At 51.4% G+C, this 26,851-nt stretch overlaps 1 protein-coding gene across 10 annotated transcripts in view; it reads right to left on the reverse strand.

Moving 5' to 3' along the window:
- AXIN2 (axin 2) overlaps positions 1-17,121 on the reverse strand; it is a 32,997-nt gene extending 15,876 nt beyond the window's left edge. For 2 of the 10 annotated variants that reach the window (XM_024234940.3, XM_024234937.3), the window contains exons 1-3: positions 16,921-17,119; positions 13,251-14,181; positions 5,070-5,210 (exon numbers count right to left, since the gene is read on the reverse strand). In XM_024234940.3, coding sequence (XP_024090708.1) covers positions 5,070-5,210; positions 13,251-14,065 — 956 coding nt within the window. In that variant the 5' untranslated portion in view covers positions 14,066-14,181; positions 16,921-17,119. Of the gene's footprint in view, positions 1-5,069; positions 5,211-13,250; positions 14,182-14,311; positions 14,686-14,948; positions 15,833-16,265; positions 16,514-16,920 lie in introns of those variants that run through there. The other 8 variants (XM_024234938.3, XM_063718256.1, XM_054535698.2 and 5 more) reach the window with 8 other exon arrangements.
- Between the last annotated feature and the right edge of the window lie 9,730 nt (positions 17,122-26,851).

The following is a 26,851-nucleotide window of genomic DNA, read 5'->3' on the forward strand; positions in this document are numbered from 1 at the left end:
AAAAGGAAGATGTCAGCCTGTAGAGGCTCAGAAAGGCTTAACAGGCGCCTTCAAGGAAATGTGGCTTTAATTCCCTCCAGCCAAGAATCTTCTTCCAAAACAGCCCCTCATTCCAAAAGGGGGCCTCTTTTCTTTTATTCAAGCTCTAAAAGTCTATGATCAGTTTCCTGGCTGCTCAAGCCTGTGGGCTGGAGAGCACCAGAGTTTTGGTCCCTATACGGTCTCCTTTAATTATAAACATTTTAGTTAACGAGCCTGCTGCCAGGCCCAGCTGTTTCTGGGGAGCATGGTTTTGAAGTGTGGACTCCACTTAGCTGCCATTTGAGCCGAGCCAATTAGCTTAGCCTTTGACTCCACCATGCCCGACCTAACCTGAATGTCATTTTCTGGCGACTTTGAAATAGCAGACTCATGCACACATGCGTCCACTCGCATCTTCATTTGGCAACCACTCTGAAGGCAGCTTCTGATCACAGCCAACATCAAAAGCCTGGTTTGTAGGAAAAGGTTAACATTTGAAGTTCACTCAGATGCATTTCCTGGTGTCCAAAGTAAACCCCCATAAATAAGATATAAAGAAATACAAATAAATAACTCGCGACATTCCCTGTGTGGAACACCAAAAAATCATCTTGTGCTGATCTGGGGACACTCAGAGCTGAAGCAACATACAAACGTAGCTGATCCTCATTACAAGAGCCAACTCCTCAAAGGCCCCCACACCACTGACTTAGCTTTCATGCTTCCTGGCAACATCTAATCATGGCTACACTTGGGCGGCAAAGAATCTGCTGCTTCTGACGTTTTCAGCCTCTTCACTCCATCCTTCTAAGCCTGATGCCCTGGAATGGCCCCACAAGCCTTCTGCCTCCAGTGCTACAAGGATTTTGGTGGGAGTCTGGCAGTTAACGTTAAAAAAAGTTTTTTTGGCAGGTTGCGGTGGCTCACACCTGTAAACCCACCACTTTGGGAGGCCGAGGTGGGCAGGTCACGAGGTCAAGAGATCGAGACCATCCTGGCCAACATGGTGAAGCCCCATCTCTACTAAAAATAGAAAAATTAGCTGGGCGTGGTGGCGCACACCTGTAGTCCCAGCTACTCGGGAGGCTGAGGCAGGAGAATCACTTGAACCCAGGAGGCGGAGGTTCCAGTGAGCCAAGATCGCGCCACTGCACTCCAGCCTGGCAACAGAGCAAGACTCTGTCTCGAAAAAAAATTAAGCCATTTCTTCCGAGAATGCAGGTTTCAGAGTAACAGGCTCATAAAACAGCCTTCTCAGAGGCCCAAATCCCCAGCCATCTTTAACAGGGCTTTTTACTTAGCAGGAAAACAGAAGTCAGCAGTAGGCTTTGGGAGAAGGCAATGATTTCTTTAAAGCCCCTGCCTGCTCTGCACACACAGGCCCTGGCGTGTGGCTCCCTGGAATAACCAAGTGCAGGCCAGCACTGCCCCAACTTCTACCCAGGCCTCTTGCAAAGGCCCCCGGGACTTAATTGGTTCTGTCGCAAATGAGATGATTGCTTTCCTGGGTTTGTGTCTAATGAACTCCAACCTTCTGGAGTCTATTGAAGGCTGCCTGTGACCCCCTCTCTCTCCCTCTCCCCCGTCCCCAGCCCTGTTCCCTCCCCAGCTCCCAGCAGGGCAGCCAGCCCCCCTCCCCAGCCCCTCACAGCCCGCACTGGCCATTGTGACGGGAGAAACAGCCAGGGCTCTTTTCATGCTTTATGGGGCGCTCCTATTCACTTGTTCAAGGAAATTTCAAAGGGGCCTGCTACCCTCTTATCCCCTCTAAGCTTCCCGGGATGAACAATGGGCTGAAAGCGATTCAGTTCAGCTTTTCATCCCCCACACACTTTATTTCTCGCCCGGCGCTCTCATCTGCACGAGGCCTACAATTGGCAGAACTCTGAAGAGGGGGTCTGATCCCAGCCCTGGGAATCCCGGGTGACCGCCCGGCACTGGGCAGGATCACACACACCCAGGGCCAGTCGGCCAGAGAACACGTTGCATCGCCAAGTCTGCTTGCAGCAGAGTGGGGAGGGCCCCAGAGACCCCCATGCCTGGCACCCAATGGCAGCTTGAGTCAGTGCCAACAAGTCTGGAGACCCTTCTGATGTTTTCTAGTGAGCCCCACTAGAGGCAGCGTGAGACATTGCCCAAGAGACAGTGACCCACATGGATGCCAAATGCACTCCTAATTAGTATAAATGCCCAGGTGGGCACAACTGTGACAGTTAATCTGATAACCTGCGCACTTGGTTGGGAGAGGGCACAGAGCCACTCGACACCACCAGGACGAACAGAGCCAACACCATGAGCCCCCGGGTCTCCAGGCCTTGCAGCACTTCCTCCTGGCTTCCTGGTTTACTCACTATCCATCCAAGGCAGCTTTGCCACAGGATAGGCTTATTAATACTCACAGGTTCTGCCACCAGGGACCCAACGGTATCTACTATGCCCCAAAGAGAAAGCCGCTACATGAGGTACTTGCCCTCTTCTGTCTCTGTATCCAAGTGGACCTCACTGAACTACACACTAACCCTTGCCACCTAGAATAGGGACTGGCAAAGGTAACCTTTCTGATCCCTGAAAAGTGGCTCCCCCATGCTTGGAATCCAAAGTGCTTCAGCTAAAGGGGGAAAGGTGAAAGCTTTAAAGTCACCTCTAAATAAAAGAAAGTTTTTCTTCTGGGAAGGGGATAAAAGAAGAGGAAGTAAATAGGGAGGCTGCAGGGGAGAACTTAGAACCTGCTCCCTTCTACCCCTCCCGGAACCAGTCTTTCTAAAAAGCAGTCTTGATTACTAAGAAATATAAATAAAAGAAACCCAAAGTGGCTCAAAGGTCTCGTGACCAACCGGTCCTATTCACAGATCTCATGTTGAGAACGCTCGTGCCTGGGGGAAGGGCAAAGCGGGCAAAGTGCAGGGCCTGTGTCTGGCCTAGACCTGAAGTCTGTCTCAGAGGTGCATGGCTGTGGAAGCACCAGGCCTTACTTCCTCATCTGTAAAGTCCCAAGTATCTGCCTGCCTACCTTCCTGATTGGGTCTTGGGAGGATCAAACAGAAATAAGTATGGGACTACACCCAAGTTATCTCATCATGAACCCAGAATAACACCTCAATGATGGGGACTGACATGCAGCCAAGGACCAGGAAGCAAGCCAAAAATAGTCTCTAAGAAAACTAAACAGAAGTCTTATCGTCTTATGTAAACTGCATTTGACTTAGGAGATTCACTCAATGCCTTCAATCAGTTTCAACTTACTCCTATTTTACACATAATGCTAAGATTCCCACACAATCCACAAATTAATATATGCTACAGGAGGAATGCCTGCTAGAAGCAAGCACACAGACAGCAAAACACGACAGCAGGGAGAATGAAAAGAGAAAAGAGAAACTTTTCAAAGGGGAAAGGGTCAGATAACCCTATGCACCTTCATTGCCTATGAGAGAAACACCACAACAAAGTACACAAACAGATCTTGATATTATTTGGATAACTGAGAGATAAATTATGCCCTGTCTAATACTATTCAATAGTGACAGAGCAAAATGTATTCTAAGAAATATGTTCACCAAAAAATTATCAAAGCATAATTTTTTCAAGTATGGATACCGAAAGTTCAGTCAATATGGAAAAAACTCACTTCTGTGAAACTTCTCATATCTCCATATTGGATGAAAGATGTGTACTTTCCTGTTTCCATATTGGATGAAAGATGTGTACTAATGCCAAAGTGCTATTTTTATTAAAATTCAAACTTTCACCTTGAGGATCTCTCTGCCTTTACTAACAAGGGAATTTGAGGTAACACAATAAAAGCCACCAGCAAAATAAATAGTAGATTCCCAAACTCACCTCATCAACTTTCCCTCCAATTGGTCCCATGCCACAGGCCAGGCAACAGGACATTGGCCAATAAAAACCAGATAGTTTCAAACAAACTGGAAGAATAGATGGTCCAGTTTTAGGAAGCTAAAAGGAACAAACTCTAAATAAGTGTGCCAGAACTTACACGGTTCAATGGGTTTGCCTTTCAAAATTGTTCCCTTAGCAGGCGAAATTCTGACTCCAAAACATTGAAAAGCTTTCAAAGACCATTTCTGGAACAATGAATCTCAACCGGGTGTTGGGTGAGAAGCCTTTGGGGAATTTTACCCATCCCCCTATCCCCAGGCTCCACTCTCAGTCTCCTGAACCAAAACCTCAAAGGATGGCCAGAGACGGGGATACCCAGGCCACAGCTACACATCCCTCCTCATGAGACTCACTGAGGATCACTGCTGTCCATCCACAGAGATTGCCATGACTTGACTTCAGATGACCTAAAATTCAAAATGTTACCTTGACTAAGGGCCTTCTGACCTCATCAGACCATGCCAATGTCTTGGGTTACTTCAAAAATCAAAGGCTGGCTGCCAAAGATCCAGATCAGACACTACTTTGGAGAGAGCCCCTACTTAGGGTCCTCAGTATCTAACACAGAGTATCTAACGCTCCACCCACACTTACTGAATAAACGATGTCCATTTAAAAACAAAACAATGAGGAACATAACACACTGGCTCTTTAGAGATTTCTGGCTTTCTTACCCCCACTTACAATGCCTTTTCCTCCAAAAACAATGGATACCTAAACACAGACCCTTCTAATGCCACCTTGTCTCCCAGCTGTTGGTTCTGCAGACAGGATACCTGGGTTTCTGGACCAGCCAAGCAACTGTTCCTACAGGGACAACCAGATGATGACAACCAAAAGAAGGTTTTTTAAACTCAAGGAATCTATAAATATTCATTCATCCTAATCTTCTACTGTCCTTTAGTTTTTCTTCTGTTACAACATCCTCCCAACTTTCAAAGCTCTAAGCTTTACCCTACCCAGATGACCATGTCATCCTCCCTAACCAGCACCATACCCTTGTCATACTCCCCTCCCACCAAACCGATGTCCATACATGCACAGGTGGGGTCTGCAAAGCCAGCTGAGGATGACAGACAATTCTGGCTAAATGCCCAGGTGGTATCCACTCCCAAGCAAGCCCACGGAAGGGCTGCCAGGATACTCACACACTGCTGTCCGTCATGGACATGGAATCATCCGTCAGCGCATCGCTGGATATCTCACTGTCGTTGGCGCTGGTGGCTGGCGCAAAGACATAGCCAGAACCTACGTGATAAGGATTAACAGGATCGCTCCTCTTGAAGGACCTATGGGCAAAGTACAAAAGTGGTTCAGTCACTGACCCTCACCAGAAACCCAGGTAATCAGGTGACCCCAGGACAACCCAGTGCACCATCCCACAATCTGCTCAATGCCAACCTGCTGCCCAGGTCCAGTTGCTCACCTGGGCAGAAAGCAGGGGCCACAAAAGGGAGGCCTCCTGAGCCACCAGCTCACCCTGGGGAAAGCAAGCTGGTTCCTCTGCCCCCAGTGGTGGGTCTGCCAGGGCAGACAGTATTCCAGAGGCAGCCCAGGGGATCCTATGAAGCTCTAAATGCACTTAGAGAAAGGAAGGAACTGGATGGACTCTGCTTTAGGAGAGGAGGCCACGGAATAAAAGAGGGGAACGAGTCAGTGAAGATGAAATATCTTTCTCCGCTCCACCTCCCTATCCAATCCTGCACCAAAGAATACAATTTCAGGGCCCCAAGACATCTTAAGTATCCAAACTCCTTGTCTGGGGTCTGTTAGCCCAGTCCAGAGATGCAAACAGCTAGAGGCCGGTGTGGCCTTCTCACTTTGACCCTGGGCCCACAGTAAGCTGGACAGATGGGACAGAAAAGTTCAAGACAACGTTCAGGACTCCAATCCCACCTGTGAGCTCTGCCATGAGCCATTGCCATGCCCCTTCCCCCACCCCGGCTTCCTCTCCCCAGGGCTGGCTAGTGCAGCAGGATTGAAATGAGCAACACAGCTGTTTCAAAGGAAGGCCCAGGCCCCTCCTCCGGTGTCTCCAGCCCTTTTGTTTCAATGGCCTCTGGCTCCTCACTTCACCCTCTTCATCTCCTTCCAGAACAACCAGTGTGCACATCTCCTGCTGGGCCGTATTCCTCTTGTGTCACCAGTGAGGGGCTTAAGTAGGGGGGAGCGGCAGATAGGTCGGCAGGCTGCAGGAAGGGACCACGTTAAGGCCTGAAGTCGCAGGAGGCCTGTTTACAAAGACCCTGGCATCCTCCACTGGTCCCACCAAGTCTATGCCAGCAGCAAAGAAATCAAGTGAAGGAGAAAAGAAAGGCTCAGAGAAGAGAATATATTCTATTGGTCCACAGCAGCTGGTCTGTAAAGATGGCCGTGAGGTTGGCAAATGAAAAGGACCCAGAAAGGTGACAGTCAGCTGTCTGCACATGTTCACCAAGCTCCTACTCACTTGCTACGTGCTGAACTCTGGTCTCCCAGCACCCATGGCCTGGTGGGGGCATGTCACCATACTGTGGGGGTGTCATGAGGGAGGTACGCTCAGTGTTATCACAGGCCCACGAGGAGGGGAGAAGGAGCACTGGACTGTGCCCATTCTACAGATGAGGCCCTTGGAGTCCAGAATTCCAGCAGCCTGCCCAGATCACACTGGTGGGCATGGATTGAGTCACGTGGCTCTCAGTCAGAATGCCTCCCAATACAAAGACCAGACACAACATGTTTCCAAGTTCTCATAGAATAAAAAGCAGGAAAGGAGTGACTTAATATAGGTAACCCAGATGACGGATAGAACATTTCTAGGAGGGACGGTTGGGGATGGCTCTCTGGGACTAATGGGACTCCCTGGGACAGACGGGACTTATGGATGAGCAGGAATTTGAGGAGATGACACCCAGGACTGGGTAAAAGGAAAGGTAGTGAAAAGCTCTCCCTAGACTAGGGAGAGAGAGGGGTCTAATTAGCCAGGCTAAGAAGGCCTGGCAAAGGACGTAGGTCTTCAGTGCAAGCTCAGAGTCCTGTCTTAACTGGATGGGGAGGGGCCAGGAGGCCAGGGGACAGCAGGGGTGCCAGGGGACCGGCAGGGAGAAAGCATTCCCATCAGCACATAGGATCCAAGGTCTGTCACCAGGCTGGATGGAAAGGAGGGGTAGGTACAGGCAGGGAGCCCTGGGGAAAGCCACCGCCACAATTTGGTGTGAGGGTCTGTCTCAACAGGGGATGGTGGGATGGAAAAGAAGGTGGGAGAGGCAGTCTCTGCCTTTAAGGAGTTTGCGCTTGTTGGAGTCACCAAACAAACACAAAAAGTTACAGGGCCATAAACTTTTTAAGCCAGAAGGGACCCCGGTAATCATCACAACCACCCAAGGAGGTAACTTAGCACCACGTGGGCCAAAGGCCTTGTCAGACTTGGCCAGAGGAGCTGGACCACAGCTGTGCCCTTGATCCTGTCCAACTGCATCAAGTCAGATCTTAGAAATATGCTGTAGACATAGAACTGACCAGAAGGTGCAGACCAGGAGCACTGCACATGCACCCCTCAACACTTTTGACCAAGTGACTTGTAACTGTCACTTGGACACTCTGACCCTGTTCTCATATCTGTAGAGGGCAGAAAGTCTCATGACCTCCTGGGATTTTTTGGTGAAGATTAAATGAAAATGGTAAGATCTTCCAGGCCTTCCTCCTGGTCCATGTGTCGTCAATCTGGAATTCCCCAACACCAAGGGCAGAGAGAAGTGGTGAGAGTAAAAAGAACAGTTCATTCTTCTGGAGAAGAGAAGGTTGATTCAGTGAAAAAGGCCTCGTAGTTGAGAAGGGGGACTCTCTGTTCAGCATCCCCACTAAAGGAAGAACAAGGGGAAATGGGCTTCAAAAGTTAGAAAGAAAAAAATACTTCTAAATGGTAGGAGGAAATCCATAAAGTAGGTGGGGACAGGCTGTGAAATCACCCAAGTCTTTAAAACAGGCCAAAGTGCCCAGCCATCTGGGTGCGTAAGTGAGGCGTGGATACTGCCTTGAAGCAGGATGCACAAGATGACTTCCTTGGGGCCTTTTCCTGTTGTTAGGAATCCAGTGATGAGGCCATTCTGTAGGCACTCTCAGTAGGCACCAGAAGTCAGAGGCTGGGCACTGCTGCCGGCTTGGCTGCAGTGCTCACTGCTGGGCTGAGTCACAACCCCTCCAGACGTGGGCACCCACCTGAACAGCAGGCAGTTGGATCATGGCCTCTGCACCAAGTTCTGAAGTTCTCCAAATGAACCAACAAAGGCACAGTAATTTGGGGGAAATCACAGGAAAATTCCAAGAAAAAACCAAGTGCCAACAAAAACAGAGCTCCAGCCAGGCGCGGTGGCCCACGCCTGTAATCCCAGCACTTTGGGAGGCCGAGATGGGTGGATCACCTGAGGTCGGGAGTTTGAGACCAGCCTGACCAACATGGAGAAACCCCATCTCTACTAAAAATATAAAATTAGCCAGGCGTGGTGGCACATGCCTGTAATCCCAGTTACTTGAGAGGCTGAGGCAGGAGAATCGCTTGAACCCAGGAGGCAGAGGTTGTGGTGAGCAGAGATTGCACCATTGCACTCCAGCCTAGGCAACAAGAATGAAACTCCATCTCAAAAAAAAAAACAAAAACAAAAACAAAAAACTGGAGAGCTCCTATTTTCTCAACTGCCCTAATTTCCTTCATCATCTTTATCATGATTTATAATGACTGGGCACTGGTGTTTCCATGTTGAACACCTGTCCTGTGAAACCAGACTGTAAGCTCCATGAGGGACAGCCCTGTCCTCACAGGAATCTCCGATGCTGAAAGCAGTGAGTGGCACGTGGCAGTGACTCAAAACCTTGTTGACTCTCCTTAAAGGACCTAAGACCATCAGATGGGTCGCTGGAAAAGTTTTTTAGTTTAACAGGCATGGTGCAACACCAAAAAAACCAAAACAGCCTTAAATAGCATTCAAACACTCTTTCTTCCATGCCTTCAGCCCTGCTATCTTGGTGGTATTAACACATCAACCATGTCTCCAATGTAAGAGCTATACTTCAACCTCTGTGGGGAGAAAATGACTCAATAGAAAATTCCTTCCTCCCAGCAAAAAAGACACCTAACTCAAACCCTATGTGTGCTCACACAGCTTTGCACTCGTTGTTTAACACATGGATCCCAAAATAAACTTGTCTCCCTTCACTTCCAAAATAGAGGACTACTGTGTGACCAGTAATTAAAAATGGAATATACTGCTCTTAACTCAGTTAACTGCAATAAAGTACTTGGATTTTCCTACAATCATAACAAGACGGGGCAGAGAAAGGAGGCAGGGTTGCGGGGAGAGGCAGAGACTCGGTATTTCAGAACCCAGACCTTTGTCAAAAGTGCCACATAATTTTAAGAAAACGGAGTGGGGCTGTTTTCTTGTGATTACTTTAAAAAAAAAAGGGGGGGGAGGGGAGAAACTCAAACCACTCTACAGTAATTGTACCCAGATGCTTTTTTTCTTCAGGACTGTTGTGCTTCCAGTTGCTGCAAGGATTTTAAATTCCTACACAGAGTAGAGGCCTATGCTGCAGCTTTTGCATCGGCCTCACATCCACAGACCTGGTTTGCAACCTCAGTAAGCAAAGGGTTTTCAGCCTGCAGGTGGCAGAGACCCCTGGAACCTTCAGGGAAAGGAGGTGCCGGCTGCTTTCTGTTTTCCCCTATCCTGTTCTTATCTCCTCTTGATGAGATGCTGTGGCCCTGCCCCTCCCCATATACCAGAGGGGAGCCTCCACACAGGGAGCACAGAACTGACCATAAGGGGTCCTCCTCCTTCTCCTCCTCCTCCTCTTCCTCCTCCTCCTCACGTTCCCTTCTCAAAACAATGCAACTTCAAAAGTATGTGCTTCTAAGTCTGTGCGTTCAGGGCTTTCCAAGAGCCCTCTGAAAATTTACTCACAAGGTCACTGCCCAAAAGGCAATACCCTCTTCAACAAGCATTTTCTAAGGCAAGATCAAGGGACACTCGGCAAGGGGCCAGGACTCCAACAGCACTGGGCAAAGGGGCCTTTTGAAAACAGGCAAACTTTTACAAGTGGATCTTAGCAAACTGCCCTCACCAGAGCTTCCATCCTCTAATTGTGGACTACTGCTTCCAGCATATCTTTCCTATGGCATCATTTTCTTTGATAATTGAAGCCAAGCTTGATTCCAATGGCTCCGCACAAAAACGGGCCTCATCAGCGAGTTCTTTCAGAGAACTGGAAGCAGCACTCGGAGCCAGCAGAGGGCCATCTGCTGGGCCCGACTTCTTTTAAGGGAGGCCAGAGCAGAGGGCCCAACGGGAGGCAGATGAGCCCCACCTTGGGCAGGACACACAAGGGCCCGTGCAGAAAGGCGAGGACACAGGGAGGGCTCTGTGCACCCAGCACCGTATTCTCCTCCCTAAAATAAATGCTGGGCCCAGTGCCTAATCCCACAACCCCCCTTCACACACACCTCGACACTGTGCATGTGTGTGTCTGTGTGCTGGGGATTTTACACGTGCTCCTACCAACAAGTTGCTTTTGCTCTAGGTTATTTATAGCCATCGTCAAAAGCCCAGGCATCCCCCTCAACCACTCAGACCAGAGTCCTGCCCTCTGAGGATAATTCCTGCTCTTCCGCCCCAACTATTTATATTAAACCTGACACCAAATCAGTAAGGACACAAACAAGTCGTTAAAAACGAAGCTCCTTTGAGTGCCCGAGGTAAACACAGGGCTTGCAAGCCTGGCCAGTGCCCCGGGCATCCGGCTGCCAAGACCGCTCCTCAGCAGCTGATGAAGAAAGACCCTCCTCAGCAGGACTGACGTTTCTGTTTCATTCATTTTACTAACTTATTAAGCCCATCCCAGATGCCAGGTACTCTGCAGAATGAGTGAGTGTGCGGGAGAGGGAAGGGGGGAACTTAAACCTTAGATGGGATCTTTACATTCCATGAACTAGCTGGAAAAACAGACTTCAGTTCAACAAGAAAGTTGAGGCATGGAAAATGGGCTAAGCCAAGAGTCACCCTTTAAAAGTGACATCCCAACCTGGTTGCCCTATTTACATCATCATTACTAATTATACTAATTATAACACTTTGCAGCTGTTCAAAACGTTTCTCTCTACAAAAGGCTTTCATGTTGATTATTTTGGTCCTAATAACAATCCTACGACACAGACAGAAGGAATGGTGCCCACCCATTTTACAGATGGGCACATGCGGTTCAGAAAGGCTTCAACACCCAGGTAGTAAGTGGTGGACCGGGCTGGAAAGCAAGCCTTTGAATAAGGAGTCAGCAGACCTTTCCATATACTGTGCACACACTCGAATATCTTGCATGTTAAAATGATGTTAGATCATCTGGCTATGTCTTAAATTCTCTTTAAATATGCCCAGCTAAGACATATGAGCTTCAGAGAGTCCTTTAAGATGCTTCATCTCAACCCAACAGTGGCAGAAGGCACACATGAATCTAGTATGGAAACTCTCAGGTCAATGACAAGCTGTCACCTCTTGATCAATGATGTCCACAGTTCACAGCCAAGAAGGCAGCCCTGGAAAACAGGAGCTTCTGTCCCTGCCTTCTAGATCTCAAAAGCTTCGTGAGTTGAATCCTGGTAATATCCCAGATGAGGCAAGCCCAGGCTGGGTCTCAACTGCCCACCCACAAAGGGGAGGGTTCACAGCAGAGCCGTGCCTGGGGAGGGCATCCAAAACCACACACTGTGCTATTTACGAAGGTGACACTCTGGTCCCGACAGTGGGAGACACAGAAGCCCCAGTCAGGAGGCCCCTGGAGAAGCAGCCTTTACCACAGCTCTTAAGTAGTCTCAGCTCTGGCTGCCAGGCTAGAGGGCAAGGAGGCCAGCGCCAGAGGCTTACCCAAATGGTCTCATAATAGGGCGGGCAGGCGTAGCAGGTGCCCAGCGACTGACCTACTGCAGAGGCCAGACCCAGGATCTTCCTCCCAGACAACCTGACTCCATAAGCATAAAGACGCTGAAACACCTCCCTGGAACCTGTGCTTCCTTGCAAAAGTCAACCTGGTTCCACTTAGGTGTAGACCAGATGTCTGAGTAAAACTGGTTCCCAAGCCACAAGTGCGCCCCCTGGTGGTTGGAGAACAAGCCCTTCCCCTCCTCGCCAACAGTCAACTCTCGGCCGCCCCTAAAATCATGGCCCGCTAGGCTCAGACCTGGCCACCCTGAGAGGCTCAAGATCAACCATCTGGTGCCCACCTCTCTTCCTGCTGCTGGGCACTAGAGACCACATCCTACAGAGAAAGGGAAATCCAGAGGCAGCTATCAGATCGCATCCTGGGCCCCTAACACACAGAGAGCAAGATAAACCATTCAGAGAGCAGTCAAGTGCAGCCCCATCCCCTGCCCGTCATAAACCACACCCCAGAATTAAGAGGCTCCTTCTCTTTTCGGATATTTGGAAGTTGGGAGGAGGGGAGAAAACAGAAAAACTCATTCAACAAGAGGTCTGAAGTTGCCTCCAAAGGTCAAGAATCTTAAGACTTGGCCATTCTGCAAAGAACTATTTGTCTTTGAAGCCTCAAAGAGAAAGTACTCCAGGGCCCCAGTACTCCCGGGCCAAGATCTCTTCTCCATCAGCACTAACAAAATAATCAACTGAAGTCTGACCCTCGGACTCATGAGCATTTAAAACCTGGATTAATATGCCAGCAGGCTCTAAAGCTAAGGGTCCTTCATTCGGGAAAGTCACAGGACCTTCCCTAGTTAGAGGCCTTTCTTGCTGGGTAAATATCTAATTCTACAAAGGGAACCACAAGCTCAGTTAAGCCAATTGCTGGCTCTTATCTTAACAGAAAAGTTCAAAAAAAAAATCCCACTTACCCCTCAATGGGTGCACATATTTTTTCCTGTGCCTCCACCACAACCCAGCTGCCTCCCTAGCCACATTAATTCCACCCTCTACTGATTAGTGGTGAAATGACCCCTTCCAAAACCGGCGCTTAGTGGATCTGGTGACTCAGAGGCATCAAAAGCTGCTGTCCTCTCTCTCTCTCTCAACCTCTTCTGAGACACTAGCCCGGGATAATAAGTAACCCACATTAGTGAATACTGCTTGCCACTGTTTGATGTCAGCACTAGAAGACTGCAGGTATTTACTGTATGTGCATCACTTTCCCCCTCTTTCAACAACAAAAAGCAAGATCAAAAAGGGTTCATGGCCAGCCGTCCTAACTCAACAGACCTGTCAGTCTGCAGCACACCCATCCATCCATCCACCATACTTAAAACATCTGCAAAGTGCACAGCATCAGCCCACCTGCCCCCGTCCAAGTCTTACCTGTATCCACTGTCAACAGTTTCCGTGGACCTCACACTCGCCGTCGCCCTCAGAGTTTTGCTGGACAAGCCAACCACGGTTGGCGAAAGTTTGCACTTGAAGTCGGCACAAGTCCACTCCTCTTCTTCGTTCAAGGTGGGGAGATAGCCACACACGACCTTTAGGCTCCCAAGTCCCCCATTACTCATGTAAGCTGTGTTTTCTCCCCCACTCCTCACATATTCGAGGTATATATCAGAAGTCAAAAACATCTGGTAGGCATTTTCCTCCATCACCGACTGGATCTCGGTCTGCGCCTGGTCAAACATGATGGAATCAATCTGCTGCTTCTTGATGCCATCTCTTATGTAGGTCTTGGTGGCAGGCTTCAGCTGCTTGGAGACAATGCTGTTGTTCTCAATGTACCTTTTGTAGATCGCTTTGGCTACTCGTAAAGTTTTGGTATCCTTCAGGTTCATCTGCCTGAATCCATTGCAGGCAAACCAGAAGTCTAAGGTATCCACGCATTTCTCCCTCTCCAGGAAAGTTCTGAACAGGTAAGCACCGTCTTGATCGCCCAACAAGGAGTGTAAGGACTTGGTCCACCGGGTCAGAGGGGAATCCGGAGATGCCCGCCCCTCCGGCTCCCCCAACCCATCTTCGTTCCGCCTGGTGTTGGAAGAGACAGGCATGGGTTTGGTGACCTGGCCCTTGCCCACCCCTGGCTGACACGGTGGGGTCTCCCCTTCTTCCCCTGGCACTGGGGGCCGCGGGGCATCCTCACGGAAGCTGCTGCTGGGGTCTGGGAGGCGAGTCACCAACATAGCGCTACTCATGGTGAGGGAGCTCTTCCCAGTGAGTTTGGGAATTTTTCTTCTTCCAGTTCCTCTCAGCAATCGGCGTGGTCTCTCTGTCTCTCTCAAGTCAGCAGGGGCTCATCTGAGCCTCCTCTCTGGAAAGAAAAGGAAGGGGGGAGGTGGGGAGAGAGAAAAGGGTATTGATCTAATCAAAACCAGATCTACTCAACATCAAAGCAAGAAAGTAAACAGGCTTTTCAACTCCTCAAATTCAAATCAACCAACCCAGCTATCTGCGAGGTGCTCATCTAAAGTATCGGGCGCTGCTTTTCAAAGGCGAAATCTGAGCTCCCTGCACACTTTTCGGGGTCGGGGGTGGGAGGGAGCTGTTGGGAAAGAGGCGGGGAAGGTGAGAGGAAGGCAAGAGCTGGGGACGGCAGGGGGACACCGGAGGTGTAAGACACAACCTTCCAAAAACCCACTCGGCCAGGGCGCACGCAGGGCAGCTCAGCCCGCGCCTCGCCTCCCTCCCCCGATACCATCAACTCCAAAAAGGCACACTCCCAGCCGCTAGGCTGTGTGCAGGTGAAACCAATTTCGGTATATTTCCCCACTCGGCTCTGCACAGATAACTCGAGCTCCAAACGTGCCCTTCCCCGGCATCTGGTTCCCATTCTCCCCACCCACCCCCTCCCTCTGCGCTCCCTCTTCCCACTCCTTAAAAATTCAGAAGATCCTGGCCCAAGAGAAGCCCGCCCAGCACAGGCGGATTGGGCTCCCGGACTCCCAGATTCAGCACGCAAACACCCCCTCCCCAACTCAGATTTGAGTGTTCGCTGCGCGCCCCCTACCCCCGCCAAGAATCCAGCTCAGTCAACACCTCTGTCTTCCCTGACCTCCCCCAAACCAGAAACCAACTCACTCAGTGGAGACTTTGATCTTCAAACTTTGAGAGAGAGCTAAGAAGCCTCGGAACCGTCGCCCCCGTGCCCCCAACCCACCTCCCAGATCCGCGAAACCTACAAAACTGGATCACCAGCCGTCTCACGCCACTACTGCCTGTGCCAAGAATCCCAAACTCTACTGATTTCAAGCCTGTCTTTTTTCCAAAGAAAAAAGTCTTATCTAACCAATAAACAAGGTGCTTTCCCTAGCACGGAAAAGATCAAACTAAGAAGGGTAGCGGCGGACCGGGGAACGGGGTGCAACCCCGGGCGAGAAGCCAGGGACCCCGGATCTGGGATGGGTGCACGCTGACCCCGACCAGAGCCTCGAGCCGCGGGGCTGGGCGGCGCGGCCCACGAAGAAGTGGGGCTGCCGTTAGCACCGCGCTACCCGGGCGGTGGGAGGTGGAGCGGCCCCGTTACCTGGAAGACGAAGGCCGCCGAGGCCGGGCTCTCATGTTCTCCGAGCCCCTCCGGCCCGGTCCCCCGGCCCAAATGCAACCGAACGCCTCCAGAGTCCCGGCGGGCACACCTCGAGGCCGGAGCCCCGGGACGCGCCAGCAGCGCCCCGAGCCCGGGCGGGGGGGTCTGTCCCCGGCGCCGCCGCTTGCAGAGGCGCCCGCAGAAAAAGCACAGAAAGCAGCAGCCTAATCCAGAAATGGCGACGCGCGGAGTCTCTGCCTCTCCGCAAAAGGGGCCGGGGCGGCCACGGGCGCGGGGCCCGGGCCGGGAGGAGGGAAGCGAGGAACGCGGGCGCCCCGTACTTGGGCCGGTCCTGCGCGCAGACTGAGCCTCCGCCAGCGCTGTGGGCCCCTTAGCGCGGACCCGCGGCAGGGAGGGGATAAGGGGAGGGGGAGAGAAGTAGGAGGAGAGGATGGGGCGGAGGAGAGGCGGGGGGCGGGGGAGGGCAAGCGGGGGGCGCCGCTACCCTTTCATCCCACCTCCCAAAGGCACTCCCACGCGCACTCACACCCCGACTCACATCCATAACCGCGACAGCGACGCGACCCCCGGGGGGTATCTGCCCCCTCTCCGCCCCCGCCACTGCCGCCACTCGGATAAGTCTCCTCTCCCGGCCCCCCGCCAACCCGGTCCCCGCGCTGGGGAGGGGGCTCCGGCGCAGGGCGCACAGGGCTGCCCGGCCAAGCCCTCCCGGAACGCTGGGCGCCAGGTCCGCCGCTCCCCTCCGCGCCGGCCCCTAGCGCGCCCCGAAATAGCCGACCTGCCAACTTCAAAGGGCCGCCCCGCACATCAAAGCGCGCAGGCCGCCCGGCCACCTCGGCCTCGGCACTCACCATTGATCCCCGCGCGCGCTCCGCGGCGAGACCTCGCAGGCGCCCCTGGCAGGGGCCCGGCCCCGGCCCCCGGCTCGGCTCGCGGCGGCAGCCCCGGGAACCCCGGGCCGGCCGCGGCGTCGGGGAACATGGGGAGTCGCGCGGCGGGGGAGGGGGTGCGGGAAACAACAATCCCGGGTTCAGAGCGAAAACCACCGGCCGTGGAGGGGGAACGGCGCGCCCCGCCGCCCCTTTTATGCAAAAGATCCGAGCGGGCCTCCGCCCCCGCCGCGGCCGCCCCCCGCCCCTGCGGCCCCCGCCCGGCCCGGCTTTCAACGCAGGTCCTGTTTCCAGCAGTCACTCGCCGCACCAAATGTCCTCCGGGTGCTTCCAACAAAAACTGCGCTGTGGATTTAACTGTGTACTTCAAAGGCGCGAGCCGAGTGCACGGTCCTGAAAGGGAGGTACGCGCCGGCCGCGCCCCAGGCCGCCCCCCGCAGCCCCGCCGCCGCTCCGCAGGGCCGCCCCGCCCGCGACCCCTTCCAGGCCCGGTCCCCGCCTGGCCGGGCCCCCTCCCGTCCCCCGCGCCCACGCCGCGGCTCGGCGCGACCTCGCCCCCTGTCCGAGGGGGGCTTTCTTTGAAGCGGCTCCGCTGGGGCCGAGCCTCCACCCCCACCTTTTACAGCAGGGCCTTCGGCGGGCGCCTCGGCCGCCGGACGGCCCCGAAATCCATCGCTCTGAGGGGTTATTTTTATTTCCCGGCTCTCGGGCTGTTACTGAGTTGCCAGGACCTTATCAAAGCGCAGCCGGCTCCAGCCGACTCCCCCGGGCCAGGCTCGCGAAGCCAGTGATCCCGCCGCGCCAATCACAGCCGCGCTCGGCCGGCCCGCGCCGCCCGCCTTAAAGGGACAGCGCCCCGCGCCCGCCCCGCCCCGCCCCGGCCCGCCCACGCCGCACGCTCCGCTCCCGCGTTAACCCTTCCCCGGCCTCTCCTCCGCCCCCTGCCAGCCCCCCGCGGCCCCGAGGGCGTTCTCAGCCCGAGTTCTGATTTCTTCTTTCAAGTTCTCCGGCCTCTCTGCTCCCGCCTCCTCCCGCTGCCTGCCCTCGCTCTCCCCGGCTCTGGAATGCAACAGTTTCTTGTAGCATTATGGCCATCGCAAGAACTGCAAGCAAGCAGATTTTTTTTTTTTCTATCATCAAACGCTTTTCTACCTCTATTCAAGTTTCCCTCGGAATTTGGGCTTGGAGGACTTTATAAAGGAAGTTCCGGCCCTGGGGTTGGCTGGCCCGCTGTCATAGGGCGGACTCGGGCCCAGCCGCTGGAGGCGTGAGCATGCCTGTGCGCGCTTGTGCACGTGCATCTGAGTTCGGGTAAATATAGGACTGCAGTTGGTGGATGAATTGCGTTTGTGCATGTGTGAAAATGGGGTGTGAATCCGCCAGTATAGGCCTGAGTGCTAACACCAGTTAGGAGGCATACCTCAGTGCCCTGAAGACCTAGGTCCAGCTTCCTAACCTGCTGGCCGTAAGACCCTCATAGCGGCACACATTGGCCATCTCTCCCAAACAACTGCATACCCGTTACTCTTCCAAAGTCTCCTCTTCTGCCATATGTTACATATTAAACCGATATGGAATGTCTTTTTTCCACTCCAAACGACAAGGCATGCATACCGTTTTAATGTATCGAAAACTCCTCACCGCATTGTCACCTTTGAATTTCTCCCACATTTCCCCAAAAATGTTTATAAGGCACACACAACCTTCTCTTCTCCCTTAAAATGAGAAAATATGTCACAAACCCAGAACATTATGTATTTATTCTGCTGCTGCTATAGAATGATTCCTTATGTTATGAGCGAATAATTAACTTTTCTTCCTTTTAAAAAACATAAAGGGCCAGGGACGGTGGCTCACGCCTGTAATCCCAGCATTTTGGGAGGCCCATGCTGGAGGATCATCTGGGTCAGGAGTTCGAGACCAGCCTGGCCAACATGGCGAAACCCCGTCTCTACTAAAAATACAAAAATCAGCCGGGTGTGGTGGCACATGCCTGTAGTCCCAGCTACTCGGGAGGCTGAGGCAGGAGAATCGCTTGAACCTAGGAGACGGGGCGGGGGGGAGGGGGTGCAGTGTGCCAAGATGGCGCCACTGCATGCCAGGCTGGGTGACAAAGTGAGACTCCCTCAAAAAAAAAAAAAAAAACACACACACACACACACACATAAAGGTGTGAACCAAAGAAATCCAAGAAGTGAAAGGCACAGTGCCGGCCTCAGAGCTGTGCAAGGCTCTTACTTTCCAACTTAATGGATGACAAGCCCTTTTAAATGCAAGATGGCCTGTCATTAGGCCTTCAGAACTTTAAAACGTGCAAGAATTGTGGCTCTATCTAGGTATCCATAGAAAAAGAGAAGGAAGAGGCTGGGTGTGGTGGCTCACCCATGTAATCCCAGCAGTTCGGGAGGCCAAGGCAGGCGGATCACCTGAGGTCAGGCATTCGAGACCAGCCTGGCCAACATAGTGAAACCTTGTCCCTACTAAAAATACAAAAATTAGCCAGGCGTGGTGGTGGGTGCCTGTAGTCCCAGCTACTCGGGAGGCTGAGGCAGGAGAATCATTTAAACCCAGGAGGTTAAGGTTGCAGTGAGCCTGGGCAACAGAGCAAGACTCCATCTCAAAAAAAAAAAAGAAAAAAGAAAGAAAAAGAGGAGGAAGATCCACCACCCATGATCTGCTGGAAAGGGGCAGGCGGCAGGACTGTGCGCCACCTGCCCTCAGCCTAAGGGGCTGTGACAAGGGACTAGAAAGCTCTTAGAGCCATGCTGCTGGACTCTGGCTCGTGGGTGCCATGACAAGTGGTAGCTCCTCCCCAAAACCTGCCTCTCGGTGCCCATGGTCTGCCCCTCCAGGCTCTCGACCCCAGGCAGCCAGGTTGGCATAAAGAGAGCAGTACCAGCTCTGAAATGTGGCCCTGAAGCCAGCCAGGAAGGCCGGAGAAAGAGTGTGGCCCGATGACTCATCTTTGCCTTAGGACAACGTCTGGGTGTGAGGAAACCAGTGGGCTCTAAAAGCCCCGGCCTGCTGGTATTCTGGGGGGTCAGTGGCCCATGGACCCTCTTAGCCACCAGCTCTGAGCTGGCCCAGGGCCAAGAACACAGCCACCACCTTTGGCCACCCCAGGAGTGCCAAGAGTAAAACTGTCGCTGTGGTTCCAGGGAGTCTTTAGGCCACAGAGGGTGTTATTACTGGAACAGAAGTGTAGACAGAGGGGTATGGATTGCCATAAAAGTGTCTACCATATAAACAACAGTAAAGGCACACACACACACACACACACACACGCACACAATGGGGGGGGTGGGGGAGAGATAGAAAAATCAAAACATCTAAAATCAACATAAACAATGTTCAGAAAAAAGATGTTTTCAAAAAGGAAGTGGAAACTTGGTCTTCATGGGTGGTTTTCTTCTCCTCCCAGTTGTCCCCACTGACCCGTCACTGCCTCCCCCAACCAGCCCTAATCACTGTAGGCTCAACTTTAACCAAAGGACTACCTCATTATGCCATGGCTGCGACCGTAGCAAGAGGGGACTGGGACTGGGGACCCAGGAGCAAGGCCCGGTTTGGTTTGGATCTTCTCGGTCAATAATAACTGCTCTGAGGGCCAGGCGTGGTGGCTCACGCCTGTAATCCCAGCACTTTGGGAGGCCAAGGCAGGCGGATCACCTGAGGTTAGGAGTTCGAGACCAGCCTGACTAACATGGAGAAACTCTGTCTCTACTAAAAATACAAAATTAGCCAGGTGTGGTGGCACATGCATGTAATCCCAGCTACTTGAGAGGCGGAGGCAGGAGAATCACTTGAACCCAGGAGACGGAGGTTCCGGTGAGCCGAGATTGTGCCATTGCACTCCAGCCTGGGCAACAAGAGCAAACTCCACCTCAAAAAATAAAAAAATAAAAATAAATAAATAAAAAATAACTCCTCTGCGAGCATGGTTTCCAGAACAGGTGCTCGGGTCACCTTAGGGCAGTGACTCCCTCCACCATCACCCCTGGCCTGTCCCCTTTCCTACAGCTTTATATCTGGTGGGACACTTCCCTCCCAGCAGGAGGCTGGGCCAAGTGCTGGAAAGCCCTCTCTCTAGCCTCTGGGTCTCTGACTACTTGTTGATAATATTTCTAGAGGAGAATCCAAAGTCCTGTGCTTATAGCAGCCTCTTTCTCAAGATAGCACGTTTTCCATTTTCCCCTTGTCCCTGGCAGCAGCGCTATCATGTGACTTGTTGTAATCCTGCACGGTTGCCTGGAAACTGGAAAGCAAGGTGATGGATTTCTGCACATGCTCACTCACCCCCCGCTCCACCTTAAAAGAAAAACCGTACAGAGGATAAACAGTCCACTTTGCCTAAGTGCAGACAAGTTTAATAAAGCAGAGAGTGATTCTTTGCTGGAATTATATACTGGGCTGAAATCCTAGAATCCCAGAAAACAAGGACTAAGGGCTCCCTGGGAGGCATCTGGCCAGATCTCTGACCTTTAGTCAGCCCCACAAAAACCACTGTGGAGGGGAAGTCACACCAGCTGGGACTTCAGAGGAGCTGAGACCCAGGACACGGCTCTCTCAGATTCAGTAACTTTGTCTTTTATTCCTTTGGAAAGGTGCCGCCTTAGACAATGTGCCTTTGTTTGGGGAGGAAGGGGAAGAGAGACACAGGTAACCTTTCCTAAGACTGGAGGTTACCTGACCACGCTGAGTTTCCGTTTGTTCACCTGTAGACTGGAGGAAACCTCCCCTGCAAAGGCTGTTGTGAGCCTGAGCAATACGATAAATGCCTGGCAAAGAGCTGGACACACAATAAAACATGGTGGTTATTTTCGCAGAGTAACTCTGTTCCCTCAATAGCCTGTTACCTATTCTGGGAAGAAACTCCCTATCTCCAAAGCAAAGATACTGTCCATTGGGAGCGACAATCTGGGGAAGTATGACCCCAGGAGGCTGACCATAGGGGGCCTAAATGAGATAAAGGAGGCTGTGCCCTGCTACCATCTTTCAAAGACAGTCCTATGGAGAAAGAAATAAGCCCAGGGGCCATTCAAGTGTTATCTAGTCCAACCCTTCATTTAAGAAACCAGACAAATTGGCTGGGTGTGGTGGCTCACGCCTGTAATCCCAACAGTTTGGGAGGCTGAGGTGGGCGGATCACCTGAGGTTAGGAGTTCGAGACCAGCCTGTCCAACATGGTGAAACCCTGTCTTTACTAAAAATACAAAAATTGGCTGAGCATGGTGATGCATGCCTGTAATCCCAGCTACTCGGGAGGCTGAGGCAGGAGAATCGCCTGAACCCGAGAGGCAGAGGTTGCATTGAGCGGAGATCGCGCCATTGCACTCCAGCCTGGGCAACAAGAGCGAAAATCTGTCTCCAAAAAGAAAGAAAGAAATCAGACAACTTAAGCAAAGAGAAAGTGAGATTTCCCCAGGATCACTTTGCCCGTATCAGAGATGAGCTGGAACTTCTGAGGGGTCCTGACTCCTGGCCCAGCCTCTTTTTCCTCCACACCATAGTGAGGAGACCCAGGGCGGGGCTGGCTGAGATGGAGGGGGCGGGACCATCTGGAGGTCTTGACTTTTACAACAGGACTAATACATACAATCTGGGATACTTTCCTAAAAGAATCACAACAGGGCTTCTGTCTGAAATCCCTCTAAAGCACACTTCATCCAGCCCCTACCTGTAGGTAGGTTGCCTTGACTCTGCCAGCTGGGCTACCCACAGCCTGATCTGGGACAGTTCGACCCACGTCTTTTAGAGTGGCAGCCATTTACATGGGCATCTCCGTGGAGTTGATCCACCTAAGGAGGAATGGACCTACTTCCTCTCCCCTTTGCAGAGGAGGGACTGGGAATGCCAAGGTGGAGATTTTGAAGCCACAAGGGGAAAAGTAAGGTTTCCCTAAGAAATCCCATCTTCAAGGCCAGGTGCAGTGACTCACACCTGTAATCCCAGCACTTTGGGAGCCCAAGGTGGGCGGATCAGCTGAGGTCAGTAGTTCAAGACCAGCCTGACCAACATGGCGAAACCCCATCTCTACTAAAAATACAAAAATTAGCCTGGTGTGGTGGCAGACACCTGTAATCTCAGCTACTCGGGAGGCTGAGGCAGGGGAATCGTTTGAACCCAGGAGGTGGAGGTTGCAGTGAGCCAAGATCGTGCCACTGCACTCCAGCCTGGGTGACAGAGTGAGACTCTGCCTCAGAAAAAAAAAAAAAAAAAGAAATCCCATCTTCAGAAGTGTTGGGGGAATTTATTTGTTGATAAAATATCTTTTTTTAATATGAAATTTAAAACACAGTTAAACAGTAATTTAAAACTTCCTAATTGGATTGACTTTCGAGTGCTTTTATTATGGATTGTAAATAGAGCTGCAAACTGCTGATTTTTTTCCAGCATCTCACCCTTCGTGGTCTTCAAGTTTGGCTTTTAGGAGTTGGCCTGAGCTTATAATCAGAGGAGAGCACCGATATACCTATATTAAAACAAATCCAGAAAGAGGTTTTGCTTTCCTTTTTCTTTATTATTATTATTTTATTTTATGTATGTATGTATGTATGTATGTATGTATGTATGTATTTTTGTTTTTTGAGATGGAGTCTCCCTCTGTCGCCCGGGCTAGAGTGTAGTGGCACGATCTCGGTTCACTGCAACCTCCGCCTCCCAGGTTCAAGCAATTCCCCTTTCTCAGCCTCCCAAGTAGCTGGGATTACAGGCACCCATCACCACTCCCGGCTAATTTTTTTTTTTTTTTTTTTTTTTTTTGTATTTTCAGTAGAGACGGGGTTTCCCCATGTTGGCCTTGTGATTCCCCCATCCTGACCTTGTGATCTGCCTGCCTTGGCCTCCCAAAATGCTGGCATTACAGGCGTGAGCCACCGCCCCCGGCCAAGAGGTTCTGTTTTCTTAAGTGATCTTCTCCACAGTGAGAGACACCAAAACAAAGGGCGAGATTGGGGGAGAAAACAGCCCCCCAAGGTCATTTTTAGAAAAGGGAGAAAACAGCCCCCCAAGGTCATTTTTAGAAAAGGAACTGGAAAGTAGAAAGGAATCCCCCTAAAGTCATCATGCCAACCTGCGACGCGTGTTCCTAAGCCGCCCCCCGTAGACATTTTCCTCACCTTCTGATATCTTATTTTGCTCATTTTAAACAACTTCTGGAAAGCAAAGTTTAGCTGAGTTTGAAATAAGTTGCCTTATTCTCCTCTGGGTGCAGTTGCTCATGCCTGTAATCCCAGCACTTCAGGAGAACAAGGCGGGCGGATCACGAGGTCAGATCGAGCCCATCCTGGCTAATATGGTGAAACCCCACCTCTACTAAAAAAATACAAAAAGTTAGCCGGGCGTGGTGGCACGCGCCTGTAATCCCAGCTACTTGGAAGGGTGAGCAGGAGAATAGTTTGAACTCGGGAGGTGGAGGTTGCAGTGAACCGAAGTGGTGCCACTGCACTCCAGCCTGGGGGACAGAGCGAGATTCTGTCTCAAAAAAAAAAAAAAAAAAGAAAAAAAGAAACCTGGGCCACATCTAGACTCCACCTTCTCCCTCAAACGCCTCCATTCATTCACCCAGCCCTGTTGATTCTGCCTCTAAAAAATCTCCCACCGCCACCCCCTGCTCCGCAAATCCACAACCACTGTCACGGCTCTTGCCAGGGACAGCCAAATGTTCTAATGATGCTTCACACCTACAGTTTATAGCCCCAACCCCTGACCCCCCTTACATAGTGCTGCAATGGTAAACATTGTGCAGTGCGAAGCCACCCATGTCATTCTCCTGCTTCAGATCCTCCCCGCCTGCACATAACCTTCAGGATAAGGCCCAGAACCCTTTGTGTGGTGCACAGGTAGCCGACCCAGGCCCAGGCCCTTTTCCAGCTCTGTTTCTTTTTCTATCTTTTTTTTGTTTGTTTGAGACAGAGGAGCCTCGCTCTTGTTGCCCAGGCTGGAATGCAGTGGCCCAAACTTGGCTCCCTGGAACTTTCGCCTCCCGGGTTGAAGTGATTCTCCTGCCTCAGCCTCCAGAGTAGCTGGGACTACAGGCGCATGCCACCACACCTGGCTAATTTTCATATTTTTAGTAGAGACGGGGATTCACCATGTTGGCTAGGCTGGTCTTGATCTCCTGACCTCAGGTGATCCACTCACCTCGGCCTCCCAAAGTACAGGAATTACAGGCGTGAGCCACCATGCCCGGCCCTCCAGCTCTATTTCGTGCTGACACCCACTTGTCCCCACCATATGCATGGTGGCTTGCCTCTCCTTTTCCTCCCTGGCCGACTGCCCTCCCTCTGCCACTTCTTCAGTCCTCTCCCACCTCATCTCCCGAGACCGGGCTAGAGCCCATCCTCCTACTCCTGTGCCATCTGGAGCTTACCTCTAGCAAACACTGTGGTTGATCTACTTCTCTGTCCCACCCACTCAACCATGGACTCTCCGAGGACAGGGACCGTGTTTTGTGATACTTGCACCCCTTGAACTAGATTGTGGGGAGGAGGGACCTGGGAGATATTTAATAGCTGGTGAAACTTGTGTACCGGCCAATCAGAACTGATACCAGCCTAGGGTCTGGAACAGGGTCTTGGAAACCCCCTGCCAGAGTCAAGCCAGTAGTTGCTGTGTCATGAGGAGCTGTGGTTGGCATCCTCTAAGTTGGGCCCTGATGATCCCTGCTTCCTAGTTCCACAGCCTGCATACTTCCCTCCCCTTGAGCATGGATGGCATTTGACTCTCTTCTGACAAATAGAGTATGGCTGACGTGACAGCACATCCACTCCACATTAGGCTATTGAAAGGCTGCGATTTCTTCCTTAAGTGCTTTCCCTAGAATCTTGAGGCATCCCTGTTGAGGGACCCATGTGACGAGGGACAAGCCCTGCCAACAACCAAGTGATCTCAGAAGCTGAACGCCACCTAGGCAAGCCTTGACATGATGCAGGTCCAGCTGCTGGCTTGCTGGTAGCCTCATGGAAACCTCAAGGAGGAGGCACCCGGCTAAGCCATGTCCAGATTCTGGACCCACAGATGAAGATGTATCCTCTGGGGAGGGGAGTGGTGAAAACAGACCTGTTGATGAGACTTCGCCCTGTCAGTTAACATTGCTAATGGTAAGAACCCAGTTGCAAGACATACAGGTTGTGAATCTTTTCTATACTTTTTTTTTTTTTTTATGTTTTCTTTTTCTGAGACAGAGTCTCGCTCTGTTGCCCAGGCTGGAGTGCAATGACGTGATTTCAGCTCATTGCAACCTCTGCCACCCAGGTTAAGGTGAATCTCCTGCCTCAGCCTCCCGAGTAGCTGGGACTACAGGTGTGCGCCACCATGCCTGGCTAATTTTTGTAGTTCTAGTGGAGACGGGGGTTTCACCATGTTGGCCAGGTTGGTCTTGAACTCCTGACCTTGAGTGATCGGCCAGCCTCAGCCTCCCAAAGTGCAGGGATTACAGGCGTGAGGCACCACGCCCGACCCTTTTCTGTACTTTATGAAATGACAGCACGTTGATGGTCAATGACGACAAGCATAAGCTATTGGCAATAATTATCACATATTTGGGCCAAGCCCAGTGGCTTGCGCCTATAATCCCAGCACTTTGAAAGGCCAAGGCAGGTGGATCACCTGAGGTCAGAAGTTCGAGACCAGCCTGGCCAACATGGCAAACCCCATCTCTGCTAAAAATACAAAATAATTAGCTGGGAATGGTGGCAGGCGCCTGTAATCCCAGCAACTTGGCAGGCTGAGGCAGGAGAATCCCTTGAACCCGGGAAGCAGAGGTTGCGGTGAGCCGAGATGCTGCCACTGCACTCCAGCCCGGGCGAGAAAAGCCAGGCTCCGTCTAATAAATAAATAAATAAATAAATAAATAAATAAATATCACATATTTGAAGTTCTTCAAAGGTTACTGGAAATTTCTATTGAAATATATCAAAATTCTCCTAATAGATTAAGAAAGAAATATCAAATTATTTTGAGATGTTACTGAGTTACAGGATAGAGACATTTGGTCACTCAAAAGCAATATTTGCTTTGCTGCCACCTTTTTCTTCCCAAATGGAAAGAACTCATTGGTCTAGAAGGTAAATGTGAACAGTCCTTGCAAACTATTGCATTCAAATTAGAGGAGAGGAAATGCATCTTCCCTATGGAGCGACTAGGAACCTTGGAGAAAGAGGCTAATAAGAGTATCGTGTGACTTAAATGTGGTAGCAAAATTAGCGGGGACATGGGCTAATTCTATGCATGATGATGGTTTTTAGAAAGCAGACCTTGGAGTCCTTGTCACTGAATTTAGATGGGAAGTGGTGAGAGCGGGGATTGGCGGGGATTGGCGGAGAGGATTCCTGAATGGTATGGCTCAGAAAGACTTTGAAGAAATCTTGGTATTTGATGACCCTTTTAATGACAGTGTGCCTTGGGAATATGTTCTCTAAGCAAACAAGGAGAAATGGTCTACAGATCAGTATGGCTGAACGTTAATAGCTTTCTTAGCAAAAACATTACTATCACAAACAATAAAATGTGTAGATTGGCCAGGCACGGTGGCTCACGCCTGTAAT

This window comes from Pongo abelii, chromosome 19 (assembly GCF_028885655.2).
Source record: "Pongo abelii isolate AG06213 chromosome 19, NHGRI_mPonAbe1-v2.0_pri, whole genome shotgun sequence".
Taxonomy (NCBI): Eukaryota; Metazoa; Chordata; class Mammalia; order Primates; family Hominidae; genus Pongo; species Pongo abelii.